General features: G+C 48.9%; 1 protein-coding gene across 1 annotated transcript in view; it reads left to right on the plus strand.

Moving 5' to 3' along the window:
- Window positions 1–14,432, plus strand: part of LOC118215963 (rho GTPase-activating protein 23-like) — a 97,474-nt gene continuing 83,042 nt past the window's right edge. The window contains 1 exon segment of the mRNA XM_035396950.1: window positions 1–370. Coding sequence (XP_035252841.1) covers window positions 362–370 — 9 coding nt within the window. The 5' untranslated portion in view covers window positions 1–361.

Genomic DNA, 14,432 nt, shown 5'->3' on the forward strand with positions numbered 1-14,432 from the left:
GCCAGCGAGCAAGCGAGGGAGAGTGTGAGTGGAGTCCGTGAAAGAGAGTAAAGAGAGGGGAGTGTCCTCTCCCTTATTCCTTCTACTGGAGCGAAGTAGTGGGGATTACAAGACCTCCTGCCTGGAAGAGAGAGAGGGAAGAACATTTTTGACTGGATATCTGTGGCTGTCAGAAGCAGAGAGAGGAGAGGAGAGAAGACCATGGTGCTCCAGAGGGGCGCAGTCCTGCGTGCCCCAGCTGTCCCGCCGGGCGTCCGAAGTGCCCTGTGAGGAGGGCGGGGGTCCCGCTTCGTTTCTACAGCTCCTGCCCCTCTCAGCAACATGCCCCGGATTAGCACCCCACTGGAGCCTCACTAAAAACATGGCCCAGGTACGTACGCACTCTCCTGCACACACACACACACGCACACATACACACCCAAGCACTTTCACACACATGCACACACACAACCACACACACACACACACACACGCACACCTTCACACACACACTCACACACACACACACACACACACGCACACCTTCACACACGCACTCACACACACACACACACACACACCCAAGCACTTTCACACACATGCACTCACTCAGTCACACACGCACACACACACAAACTCAAGAACTTTCACACACACAACCACACACCCAAGCACTTTCACACACACACTCACTCAGTCACATACACACACACACACCCAAGCACTTTCACACACATGCACTCACTCAGCCACGCGCGCACACACAAAAACTCAAGAACTTTCACACACACAACCACACACACACACACACACACACAAGCACTTTCATTCACACACATCCACTCACACCCGCCGGGACACACACCCGCTCACGCTCATGCACAAACACTCTCTCACACACACACACACACCCAGCCCTCTGCTCAGCACAACCCCAGTTTACCTGTCTCCATTCAGGGAGTGTGTGTGTGTGTGTGTGTGTGTGCGTGCGCGCGCTCTCTGCAAAGCGTTTATCTGTCTGGCAGTCCCTAAAAGGTCTTGATGTTGTTCCACTATTTTCGCGCCACTGTTTCTCTCCTGACACTGCTCTGAGCTGGATGTATTACCAGGGGGCGTCGGGGCTGAGGGAGCAGGCGGAGCCCGACACTCCGGCACCCTCTCGTCTCATTATAATCAGCAATTAGCTGCTTCACGACAGCGGCGATTAGCGTGGGAATTCCCCCCTGGCTAATCGGGGCTCCCTCTCACCACGGCAACCGCTCTCTCTCTGACTGTGGCTCTCTCACCTGTCGTCCGCGCGCGGTTCGTAAAGGCTGCGCGTTTCCTCTCGCCGGCGCCCGCCCTGCGTCGATGACGCCGCCCAGAGTGCCGAGAGTCGGCCCCCGGTTTGTGTTCTTCCGCCGGGCCCCCCCGGGGGACCGCTCGGCGGGCAGTCGCGGCGGTCGGGGGGGGGACTGTGCTTTCGAGTCGCGCGCGAAGTTGCGGCGGCGGCGGCGGTGGTGGTTCGGCTGTCGCCCCTGAGGTCGTTGACCATCGCGCCCGGCGGACCCGTCTGCCTTGCGGGCGCGTGTGTTTGAGGGAGCCGGGGCGTGTGGACGTGTGACTGGGCTAACGGCACGCTCGTGTGAGCCGGCCGCACGCGTGCGTTTATACACGCGTGCTTCCGTGTGCGTGTGTTACGCGTGTTCCTAACCGGCGGAGTGTTTACGGTTTGTACAGTATGTGCTTGTCTCGTGTCTGTGTTTGGGTCCCTGCGTTTCAATACCTGTGTCTGAGTTCCTGTGCCTGTGTTTCAGTTCCAGTGCCTGTGTTTCAGTTTCAGTCACGACTGTTTGAGTTCCTGTACCTGTGTTTCAGTTCCTACGACTTTATGCTCCTGTGCCTGTGTGTGTGTTGTACTGTACTGAGGACGGAGTGTAGCACAGTGGGTAAGGAACTAGACTTGTAACCGAAAGGTCGCAGGTTCGATTCCCGGGTAAGGACACTGCCGTTGTACCCTTGAGCAAGGTACTTAACCTGCATTGCTTCAGTATATATCCAGCTGTATAAATGGATACAATGTAAAATGCTATGTAAAAGTTGTGTAAGTCGCTCTGAATAAGAGCGTCTGCTAAATGCCTGTAATGTAATGTACTGTCTGTCTGTGCTGCCAACGGTGACTATGCTGTTGTGCAAATAGTCTTTGAATGGAGTAACTACTCAAAACATCAAAAAGTCACTGTGAGATGCAAGAATGTATGTAGTAAACTCAAAAGCATTTTTAAAATACATTTTTCAGATACACAAGATCTTTTTTTTCCTCAGCATAATATCTGGTTTTATATTGTGTTGTGAGTTTGCAGAGAAAATAGTAAAATATGAGTAGAAGGTAGACCATTAATGAATGAATGAATGAATACAGCAGAACCAAGCTCAGTTTCAGAATTGGGAGAATTAATATTTTGGCACATTTTTCCTCTTTAAAATGTGTAATCCCTAAATGTGCCTCTCCTTTTACTGCTAGAGCACCACAAGATCAGGACCATTGCTGCTCAAGCGTCCACAGTGTTCAATACCAAAACATTTAATTACAAATATATAAATATGCAATATGCGTTTCCACTATTATGCACAGTGGGCCTTTGTTATCTTTTGAACTTTATCATCTGCATATACTGTACATTTTGTATAAAAATGTATGCTTTTTGTGTATAGAAGGGCTCCCCACTACCCTGCCCAGGATAAGCGAGTATAGAAAATGGATGGATGGATGTATAAAGGGATTTTTTTTACCATGTTCTGATAAAGAAGTCCCTCATGCTTGCTTTCAGCCTGAGTTTAAGCAGGCCAGAAACAGTTAGCATCCACAATTCAGAGGGTTTGTCAGTTTGTTAATGATAAGATGGAGGCCGCACTTCGCATTAACGTAAACACGCTCCCTTAGTTACGGCCAGGCGAGGAGTGGCGGAGGGGAGTGTTTGAAATGGCGGTTTTTAAAAGGGTGAGGAGTGGGACAGGGCGTGTCCGTACTCTCTGCCTCCGAATCACAGCCTCTCAGACCCCGTTCTCACCCTCTCCCTCTATCCCTTTCTCTTTCTTTCCCTCCCTCCGTCCCTCCTCCTCTACTTTTCTCTCTCCCTCCCTCCATTGTTCTCATACTCCATCTCTCCCTCCCTGTCTCTCCCTTTGTCTTTCCCCTTTCTCCATCCTTCCCTCTTTCCCCCTGTGTCTTGCATGCACTCCTCCTCTTTCTCTCTCTTTTTGCATGTCATCCTCCATCCTTCTCTCTCTGAGGTAATACAGAGCTGCGTTGCGCTCTGATTGGAGGGCCTGTTCATCTGTGCGTGGTGTTTCCCTACTCTGAGAGTGTCTGCTGGCCCTCAATGACCTCATCACCCCCTCCCCTCGTCCAGCATCCCCCCTCTCTCTTCCCTGTGTGTCTCCCTCGCTCGCCCTGCCCTGGCCTTAAACAACAGCTGGAGGGTCTGGGTGCATCCAGGTTCTTCTTTCTTACGGCTGAATTATCCATTGTGAATTCCACAATCACCCTGATGATTTCATCATCCCCCCCCAGTACCAGTATAGAGATGATGTCACTGCTCCTTTGTGTGTGCGTGTGTGTGCGCGCGCATGTGTGTGTGGGTGGGTGCACGTGGGTTCATGCGTTTGCTGCTCTGTATGTGCATGTATGTGTGTGTACTTGTACTGGTGTGTGTGTGTGTGTGCGCGTGCGCGTGCGTGCGTGCGTGCGTGCGTGCGTGCGTGCGTGCGTGCGTGCGTGTGTGTGTGTGTGTGCGTGTCTGTCGATCTCTATAGAAGTACTGACGCCCCAGGCAGTGGCACACCTACAGAATACAAATGTCATATTTTTAATTCATTCCAAAAGTGCACGGATATTTGCATAATATATTCTGCTGCATTAGCATAGTAGAGGGCACTTCTCTTACAAAGTATAAACTGTTGAAATCACATTTGAGAGAAGTGGTTCTTATAAAGGGCATGTGCCATAATAAGAGCAATTTAATTGATTATGGTAACATTTCCCATTAGCAGACACGCTTAAGCAGAGCATTTCTCAAAGCTTTCTTTTATAAGATACATTTTTACCTGAAGCCATTCTGCAGGCAGTGGCGTAGGTTTCGTTTGAACATTGGGGGGGGGGGGACACATTAAGCAGGAGGATCTGGGGGTCCTCCCCCAGGAAATTTTGAGTGTCAAACACTTCATTTCCTGCATTCTGGCAAATTTTTATGCACCAATTCGTGCCTTTCCTGCATCAATTTAAAAGTCCTCTGCTTCTTTCATGTTTTTATTGCAGGGGACAATGCACGTATTCTAAATATTGAGGGGGACGTATCCCCTGCATCCCTTGCCCCCCCCCCCCCCCCGAAATCTACGCCTATGTCTGCAGGTGACGCGACCGTGCCGAGTTAGGAGCCACGCTCTCGAACCGCCGCGCTACGCCGCTAAGTGGGGTTTTTGTCCGTGCGGTGTGATTGTTGGCGCTGAGCTGATCCAGCAGCTGTGAGCTAGCGGGGTCCCCTCTGAGGGGGAAGCGGCCATCCGCGGGACTCGGGCCGCTGCCGCTGCTCGCTCTGTTTGTAAACAGTCCTCGGCGTGGGCGCGTCAGCGCACGCGGAGACCGGAAACCGTCCGTAAACGCTGCTCCACCCTAACTGCGGGTCAATTTAACAGTGAGTAGTAAACAGAAGTGGTAAAATGGAGGCAGAGAGACTGGTCGATGGACGGAGAGAGAGAGGGGGATAGAGGGAAAGAGAAAGGCAGAGAGAGGGATAGAGAGAGGGAGGCTGACCCCTGGCAGGGGCCTTCAACCCTGGAACAGGTGGTATAATCTCTGCATACCCAGGCAGTGCTCCCTCCCTCTCTCTCTCTCTCTCTCTCTATCTCTCTCTCTCACTCACCCCTTTAGCCTGCTTCTAATTTCACACTCCAGCCAGATCTGACATATTTATTGCCCTGCCGTCTGTTCTCTGTGGAATGCACAGGGGGGAAAAACTGCGTGCGGGAAGCAACATCCTTACCCAACACTAATCAAAACCTATTTTCACTAGACAGTAGTGTGCAGTGTTTTACTGGGGTTATAGCAGGTAAGCCAAGTCCTCGTTTTTTGGGTAACCCTTCTTATGTGTATATTAATTTATATGTTGGTCCGCAGATACTAGAATTGGGCCATGGATATTAGACTTCAATTAGAATTATCAGAGTAAGTTGTGAGTTTCTGGAACTTTCCTGCAGCAGGTACATTAACTGGCAGAGTGTGCTGGGCCAGGCTGGTTGTGGCGGTGTAGCCGTTTATAGCACTGGAGCATATAGGCAAATATGAGCCATGCTAATGGAAGGGAGATGGAGGTGGAAAAAGAAAAAGCCATTTAGCCCACTGTGAGCTCAGATATGGCGAGGAGCCCGCAGTGATAAGACTGGTGGTGTTGAGCTGTGATTATATCCTCCTCAGCACATCAGTAGGCTACGGACCATCGATCCTGACCGAGCACAGTGACAATTAAAGCCTACTGTCACGTGTGATCGCTTAAAATAGCTCAAATCGCTTCAATTGTGTAATGTGATGCAAACATAAAGAGAAAGGAAATGATCAGTAAGTTGGTGTGATTCATCTTATTTGAACCCTTGTTAAACTGAATACTCGAAAGCAGTTGCAAAAATGATGATGGTCTCAATCTCCACCTTCGCTTTTTCGAACAGAAAGACTTCTCTTAAAAGAAAACGCACCGATCACGCTCGCGCTACAGCCTTTAGCAGGGACGGAAACCGAACGCCAGGCGTGATATCCGTTTCTGCGACGTATAGCGTCTTCGGGTTCTTTCACACCCACTGTCAGTCACATAATCCACTTCTGTAGCTGCGGTGCCAAACTCACGGACGAGTCTGCCCTTTAAAACCAACTGGATGCACTTAACGCACTGCATTACCGATCCAGAGATCCGGTCAGGGCTTTTACCCTGAGCCTAATGAACGGTCAGTTCTGTACCTAATAAAAGCGCTTCAGAAACAGGGTAACGGAAGCAGTCTTGCGCTGCACAGTTAAACTTCCCCAAACTGTGGGTGGGGACCCACTCGTGGGGTTGAAGTGGGTCACGTCATAACATTAGATTCTGGGTAAAAATGCAATTCATAGCCTATTATTCGCTTTCCAAGGACGTCCATTGCCGAGATATTAAGTAGCTGTGCCATACATTACAGCGTAGGCTACTTCCTGCGTTTCCATCATATGAATAACTCAGCACTCAAAATCTTTCGAATATTTAAATTCAATTAAATAGGCTGGACATGTTAAATTAGGGCTGCGGGGCATAGAAAATATACGTGTGAGCTGGGAAATGTTTGGGCTACACATTGACTGCGGTTGAATTTGACTGCGCTACTGGGAGAACACCACAGACAGGAAGCAATGAACTCCTGTGATTACCTTTTGCACGTTCTTCCAGTGACTCTAATTTCTAATGTCTAACTCCAAAAACTAATTCAAAATGTTTTATTGAGGCACTGTGCCTCATGTTTGCTAATGAAGTATTGAATTTTAATGTATTTAAATATTTTATTCCCCTCACCGGCACAGCGAGTCTTCTCTGGTATGTCTGTGTGAGCTTTGCACATTTAGATTTTGGAATTTTTCCCATTCCTCCATGCAAATTTTCTCCAACTGCCTTGTTAGACAGAAAGCGTCGGTGGCAGATATTTTCAGGTCATACCACAGTCTGGGCTTTGGCTGGATCATTCTAGAATAATGACCTTCTTGTTCATAAGCCTTTCCTTTGTAAGTTTTTGCTGTGTGCTTTGGGTCACTGTCCTGTTTGAACATGAATTTTTACCCTAAATGCAGTCTCTTGCAGCCTTAAAAACAGATTTTCCTCGAGGGTTTGCTTGTGTTTGACTTCATTATCCTTGATAACAACAAGCTTCTCAGTCCCTCCTGCTGAAAAGCAACCCCATAGCGTGATGCTTCTCTGCCTTAAGTCACTTGTATCCTTGTATCTTGATTTTCTAGAAATATCATGTTACATCATCTTGATGCTGTAGCTCTATCATACCTCTTGAAATCATGCCTCGCCTCCAGCTTGACTTGCCATAACTTTACTGACTTGGCCTATGCTTACTTAGTGAACCAGATTTGATGATCATGGCTATGGCTCACTGATACCTAATGAGAATTGTACCTTATCTGACCTGTGTGCTGTGGTAGCTCCAGTGACCATTGGTATGCAGTTATTGTACGTCGCTTTGGATAGAATGTAATGTAGCGTCACGGTTGTCGGTAGGGATGGTGTTTGCTGGGCGTTACTCGACTGCATCGTACAGATGTAGTCTCTTGACCATAACCCCGGGGACAAACGCAAAGCAATTTATTTGTTGGCGACTGCACTGTTGCGGCCAATTTGCCAAATTAAGGCTTTGTGGTGGAGGTGTAGGGACAGCGCGGCTGGCTGCATCTGTTTGCTCCTGCTCCCTTTTCTCTATGTGTGTATGTGTGTGGTTGTATGTGCGCGTGTGTGGTTGTGTGTGTGCGTGTGTGGTCATATGTGCGCGTGTGTGGTTGTGTGTGCGCGTGTGTGGTTGTATGTGCGCGTGTGTGGTTGTATGTGCGCGTGTGTGGTTGTATGTGCGCGTGTGTGGTTGTATGTGTGCGTGTGTGGTTGTATGTGCGCGTGTGTGGTCGTATGTGCACGGGTGTGGTTGTATGTGCGCGTGTGCGTGTGTATGTGCGTGTGTGTGGTTGTATGTGCGCGTGTGTTGGTTGTGTGTGCGTGTGTGTGGTTGTATGTGCGCGTGTGTTGGTTGTGTGTGCGTGTGTGTGGTTGTATGTGCGTGTGTGTGGTTGTATGTGCGCGTGTGTGGTTGTATGTGCGTGCTAGGTGACAGAGGGGCCGCGGTGCGGAGCTCTGAGATGCTCGGATGGCCCCTGGCAGTGGGCAGAGTGGCACAATGGGCAGATTGTCCCGTGCGAGTGGGACGCTCGTCTGAAGGAAGTAAACCGGTCCCGTCGGGCTCCGCGGCGCGGCGCTGACCTTCTCCTGGCCGTTCCGCGGGGGCGGGGCCCGAAGCCAAGGCCTCGGGGCCCTGGAGGAGCGCATCTCGCGCCTACAGGACGCCGGCGAGGTCACACAGCCCGACGCTACCATCAATCCCGCAGAGGGGTCTAATTAGCCTAATGGGGATTATCATTTTAAAAAACAGCACAAGGAAACCATCGACATATCGTGCTTAAGGGCTTTTTTGCTGTTTAATTGGACAAATTCGACTTCTCTTTTTGCTCTTTTGGCAAGCGAGAACGGTGTGCTCTTTTCATTTCCTCGCAGAGGCTCTGCACTCTGTCTGTCTTGCGAGCTTCTCCTGATGTTTTTTTTTTTTTAATCCAATGGAGATTTACTCAGCTGACTGACTTTAACGCAATTATTGTGAGAGGAATAATGACATGCACATGGACAGAAATGCCAAACAGAGCCATAAATGTGTTTTCATGTTCAGTGCCTGGTATCCAAATTTAAAATATTCACTTATTCAAAGCACGGTATGATTCTCTCTCACTTCAGCTCACTTCAGTTTGCAGGGGTGATGACTTGGCTGTGTCATTCTCTCTCGTAAGCTTGTAATACCCCCATATGGAAATAGAATAAACTGCAAATATATTAAAATATATTATCAGGTTATTTGAAACACCTCATAATTTATGGACAAAAGGAAAATGATTGGCACTTTTTAAATATTGTAAGATATTTATTTAAAAATACAATGGTGTGAAACACTATTTATCATGCTCGCGTCCACATATTCAGGACACATTTTTCAGTATGTTTTGTTTCTGTCAGGGCGGTTCAGCGTGAGACTGGCTGACTTGAGGGGCGGTCTTGTTTTCATGGTTACAGTAAAAAGGGGCGGAGCTCTATAGTCTAGTGGGAATATGAGAAGGAAGAGGGCCATCTCACTACTGTTATAACTGTTCTCTCTTGTTAATTGACAGCCGGTGAAAAAGCACTGCATATAAGGCTTTAGCCTCCTTGATGATCATGATTTGCTTAGTCTCCTATTCTACCGACTGCAATAAAGGCTATCAAATTTATTCGTTGAAACTACAGACTGGAACTTTAAGCAATCAAGACAGGAATGACACAGATACTGAATACCCTTAGAGCTGCTAGAACAAGGGCATTGTGGGTACACGGTAAGAAATAACACAACGAGCAACAAGCAGAAAATTAAGATAAAAATTTGCAATGACTAAGGAGCATAGTCACACAAGTATGTCACTACAAGAACCTTTCCCAAATGGCAATGCTCCAAGTTGGAGAACTTATAGAGAAATTGTGAGAGATGTCATTTGCATGAAATTGGAACCTGAATTGCCAGTTCAGGGACTGTGCACTGTAACACCTGAATTACTGCTTATCAGTGTGAATAAGCAGCTCCCTCTGCCTCACTGTGCTGTCGCACAGCTCTCCCTGTGTCCTGGTGCTAGGCGAACGTGTTCTCCCCGCGTGCACCCTCAACGTCTCTCCAGTAGAAAGAGGCGAAAGCAATGGCTGACTCGCTCAAGTAAGTTCTCAGGTGTTTTTAGTGCCATCCTGTGGACAGATTGTGTAACTGCGCATCACAATTTACTGTGTGGATTATACGGATTATGCATTTTAGAAAACCACCACGCTGTGTCGTACATGGACAGATGGGTGCCCCCTCTTATCCCCACGCCAGAATAAGGCAGATTGTTTAATTGTTTTTCCCCCTCTTATATTCGTTCATACACGAGCACAAATTAGCGTGTTTAAATCGGTGTACAATTAATTGCTAAAAGACTGTTCTTCATGCCTAGCAGTACTGCTGCTAGTCACTGTTGGACGAATCTAAGGCCTGAGATCTTATCTCAGATCAGAGGGTAAAAAGAAATGGCTTTGGGCTGCGTTGCGCTGAAGAGAGAGCTCGGTGTCCGTTTGGGGTCGAAGGGCAGCATGAGGTGAGAGTTGCGTCTGGTCATAATGCGATGACTTGGCGGAAACGCCAGTAAGGACATGACCAGACTCCAGAACTCCCGGAATAATATTACCAACACCCCCCCCCCCCACACTTCTTTCCCAGCCAACGCCTTGTCTAGACGAAGTCTCTGTCATTGCCTTTGTAAGAAGGGGTAGTGTAATGCGTATTGCTTATTTCTGCAATAATACTAACAATAAGAACAATTAACGACAATAAACAATTTGTCTCATAAAAATGTTGCAAACAAAAATAATATGTTTAATATTTTTATATCACTGTGCTGTAATATTTTTTGAAATGTTGTGCTTATAGAGTTTATTGGCTCATTGCATTCAAGGAAGCAAACAAAGGGTTTATTTTTAATACACAATACCAGGCCAGTTTCACAGACGCAAAGCCTATTCATAGACTAAATTACATTTTAAATGGAGATTTTCCATACAAAACTCAATTTAGTCCAGGACTAAGCTTAATCTCTGTCTGTGAAACAAGCCCATTATGACGCTAATCATTTGTTCTTTTTAGGGTGAGACTGGCCAATCAGTAAGAATAATGATAAGAAATAGCTGTGTAAAATGAGTACTTTCCCATAGCTCAAAAGCAGCAATATTATTAGTTTAAATCTTCTTTTTTCTCATGGTGAATTTCCTGGTCTGGCATGTTAAGTAGAACAAGAAGCAGTCTGGGAACTTTCTGTTCCCCATTAACTGATCTAGGAAGGCATTTCCCTTCCCTAATCATGTTCGCCCCAGCCATGGATACTGATCTAGGATCAGCACTTGCAGTCAGGATTCTCCTGCGGGGTAATCTTTTTAAGATTACCCGGGAAAATACCGATTTCCAGAACTTAAACACACAGGATTATGGGCATGCCGTAAGGTTTTGTAGACTTTGACGGCTGACAGCAGGAGAGGACGTTCTGCAGTAAAGGTAAATGCTGGCAGCCGCAGAGACAGGTTTCTGGAAATCGGTATTTCCTGAGTAATCCGGAAAAATCTGGAAAAGATCACATCACTGATCTGAGTCACAGGAATGTCTGTCCCAGGCAGAGTAGGCAGGGCAGCATCTGTCCTGCTGGCGGCGGTGATTGGGGGTGAGATGGCGGCTCCCCCCCCCCTTTGGAATGGGGCAAACACAATGGGGTGCCACCTGGCTGGGCAGGGTCAGGACAGGAAGTGAGGTCAGCGTGAGTGAACTCTCCCCCCCCCCCCCACACCACCCCCGTCTGACCACAGGAAGTCCTGTCTAAGGAAAGACAGGGCCGGACCGAAGAGCAGGTGACCGAGTGAGCAACTGGTGGAGTTTGAAAGGAAGCAATGCTATGGGTTGTTTTAACTGAGCGGTCAAAAAGGAAACAATGCTATTGGCTGCTGATGCAGAGGAGTCCTAAAGGAAGTGATACCACTTGCTGCCTAAGCAGGGGAGTCTGAGGTGGGAAGTGTGACTAACTTCTTTGACAGTGAATAGCTGTGGATAAGATATAATGTCTTTGTGAGAACTAGCGGGAATCTTGATGTGGTTTTGAGATGTCCATGTTTGAGCAATGGAATTGTTTTAATTTATTCTAAGCAGAAGGTGCATATCACGTATGTATGTATAATATGGAAAGCAGCAGGAATCACCAGTCATGACTGAAGTTGCTGCAGTGTTTTGTTTGTGGGCTCTCCTGCCCCCTGCAGGCACCCAAGGGCGCTGCGGGCAGCAGACTGAAAAAAGAGCAAGGTGATGCACTTAGGACTGTTTATAGTGTGTGTATGTGTATGGTGGTGTGTGTGTTTATAGTGTGCATATGGTGTGTGTGTTTACAGTGTGTTTATAGTATGTGTATAGTGTATGTGTATGATGTGTGTGTTTACAGTGTGTTTATAGTGTATGTGTGTAGTGTTTATAGTGTGTGGGTTTACTGTGTGTGTATAGTGTGTGTGTGTATGATGTATGTGTTTACAGTGTGTATATAGTGTGTGTGTATGATGTGTGTGTTTACAGTGTGTTTATAGTGTGTGTGTGTGATGTGTGTGTTTACAGTGTGTTTATAGTGTGTGTGTATGATGTATGTGTGTACAGTGTGTATATAGTGTGTGTTTACAGTATGTTTATAGTGTGTGTATGATGTATGTGTTTGCAGTGTGTGTTTATAGTCTATGTGTATAGTGTTTATAGCATGTTCCAGGCGTCTCTCAGCACACACGCTCCATACACGGACTCTGAGTGACCCGTGCGACTCGCCCCACTCAGATCCCCCCCCCCCCCAGCACCCCCGGCTCGTTCCGGCGGCCGCTTATCTCGCTCTTACCCGCCGCCCCCGCAGCGAGCGCCCCGCCTGAGAGCGTCCCTCGCGAGCGCGGGAGATAAGAGCCGGCGGGAGGAGCGGAGCGCACGGCGAAGGGAGAGAGAGAAGGAGGGAGGGGGGAGAGAAGGAGGGAGGGGGCACATCTCTCCCCTGCAATAACAAACCGGGCAGCCGCCCGTAAAGCCCCCCCCCCCCCCCCACCCCAGGTGTCATGCTCCACCGGGGCCGGGCGCGTCCCCGTTATCCTGCTCCGCGGAGCTTCTCTGCCGAAGCCGCCCGCCGTGAGAACCCCTGGGACCCGGCTCCGGCTGCGTTTGCTCAGGCGTAAGCGTAGCCGAATCGGCGGCCCGTTCGCACGTTACCCTGCGCTCCGCTTCGGGCGCCGCTCCGCTGGCGGCGCGTACGCGCGGCTGTGCTACCGCAGCCGGGTCGAAGCGCGGACAGGCGGGGTGCGAGAGGTACGAAACGGACGCGTCGGGGTCCCGGGCCCATGTTATCCGCAGACGCGCGTTCGGCAGGGCGGGTCCGAGGCGCAGGCGAAGCGAGCGCCTCGCAGGCGGAGGCCGGCGCCCCTGCGAGCGGCGTGGGGAGGCCCCAGCTGTTTGCGGCTTGGTGCCAGTTGTCCCACAGACGCAGAGAAAGGCCGCCCCCGGGGGGATTTATAGCCTGCGGGGGACCCATCCCCCAGCACACACACACACATGTGTGCGCACACACACACGCGCGCACACACACACATACAAAACAGTGCCAGGAGTTCCTCTGTGTCAACAGGTTGGGGAACTGGGCAGGGTTTCAACACTGACATCTTATTCACACATGCAGGCTCCGACACACAGATGCACAGGCACACACACACACACACACACATGCAGGAACAGATGCACACGCGCACATGTGCACAAGCACTCATACACATATGCATACACACACGCAGGCATACGCACGCATGTGCACGCACACACAGAGGCGCAGATGCACACGTATGCACACACCAGGCACACGTGCACACACACACTGACGTTCTCATAAAGAAATGCTGACAGACGAGCTTGGGGAAGACAAGCACAGAAGCGCAGGGTTTTATTCTCTTCTAGTTTATCAATACCGAAGCACAGTTTGTTCTGTTGCAGTTCATCAATATTAAAGCACTGTGCTCTGACTGTGTATGGGCTAGAGGCAGTAAAAAGCCTGAGATTCAATTAGGGAGGAAATGAGGGTCTGACCAGCTGAGGGAAAGAGGAACAGAAAGCATATTACCCATTAGAGCTCAGAGAAGCCCATTCATTTCCAGCACTACACAGCTCGATGAGCATGAGAGAGTGTGCAAGAAGTGTGTTTCTGTGTGAGCGTGAGAGAGTGTAGCTGGTGTTTCAGTGAGAGAGTGAGAGAGTGTAGCTGGTGTTTCAGTGTGAGTGTGAGAGAGTGTAGCTGGTGTTTCAGTGTGAGTGTGAGAGAGTGTAGCTGGTGTTTCTGTGTGAGTGTGAGAGAGTATAGCTGGTGTTTCAGTGTGAGTGTGAGAGAGTGTAGCTGGCGTTTCAGTGTGAGAGTGAGAGAGTGTTGCTGGCGTTTCAGTGTGAGAGTGAGAGAGTGTAGCTGGTGTTTCAGTGTGAGTGTGAGAGAGTGTAGCTGGCGTTTCAGTGTGAGAGTGAGAGAGTGTAGCTGGTGTTTCAGTGTGAGTGCGAGAGAGTGTAGCTGGTGTTTCAGTGTGAGAGTGAGAGAGTGTTTCTGTGTTATAGGAAGGGATAGTGTGTAATAAGTTAATATATCTGTGTTAGGCTGGGTGAGCAATTGTGTAATAAGTTCATGCTTATGTGTGAGAGGGAGAAAGTGTGTATTAAGAGTGTGTTAGGTCAGGCATCTCTCCGTACCAGCATTCTGGAAAGGTTTGGTGTAGCGTTTGTTTCGTTTTCCGCATCGTGAGAGATATACGACAGTGTCGCCTAGCTGACCTGGACTGCGTTTTTACTTTAAAATCACTTGGCGTTTCCCACAGTACCTGCAACCAGAGCTTGAAGGCCTTGTGTCAGTCTAAATGCTGTTACCTGCCCAGACCCAGATGAGACTCTCTGTCTGTGCTATACTCAGCTCTGCTGGTGCTCTCTTTGCATGTTTATCTCTGGGTTCTTGGCAATGGTCAGTGGGACCAGCAGGGTTCTGCAATTTGTTGACTTGGCCCACA

Source organism: Anguilla anguilla, chromosome 17, assembly GCF_013347855.1.
Source record: "Anguilla anguilla isolate fAngAng1 chromosome 17, fAngAng1.pri, whole genome shotgun sequence".
Classification (NCBI taxonomy): domain Eukaryota; kingdom Metazoa; phylum Chordata; class Actinopteri; order Anguilliformes; family Anguillidae; genus Anguilla; species Anguilla anguilla.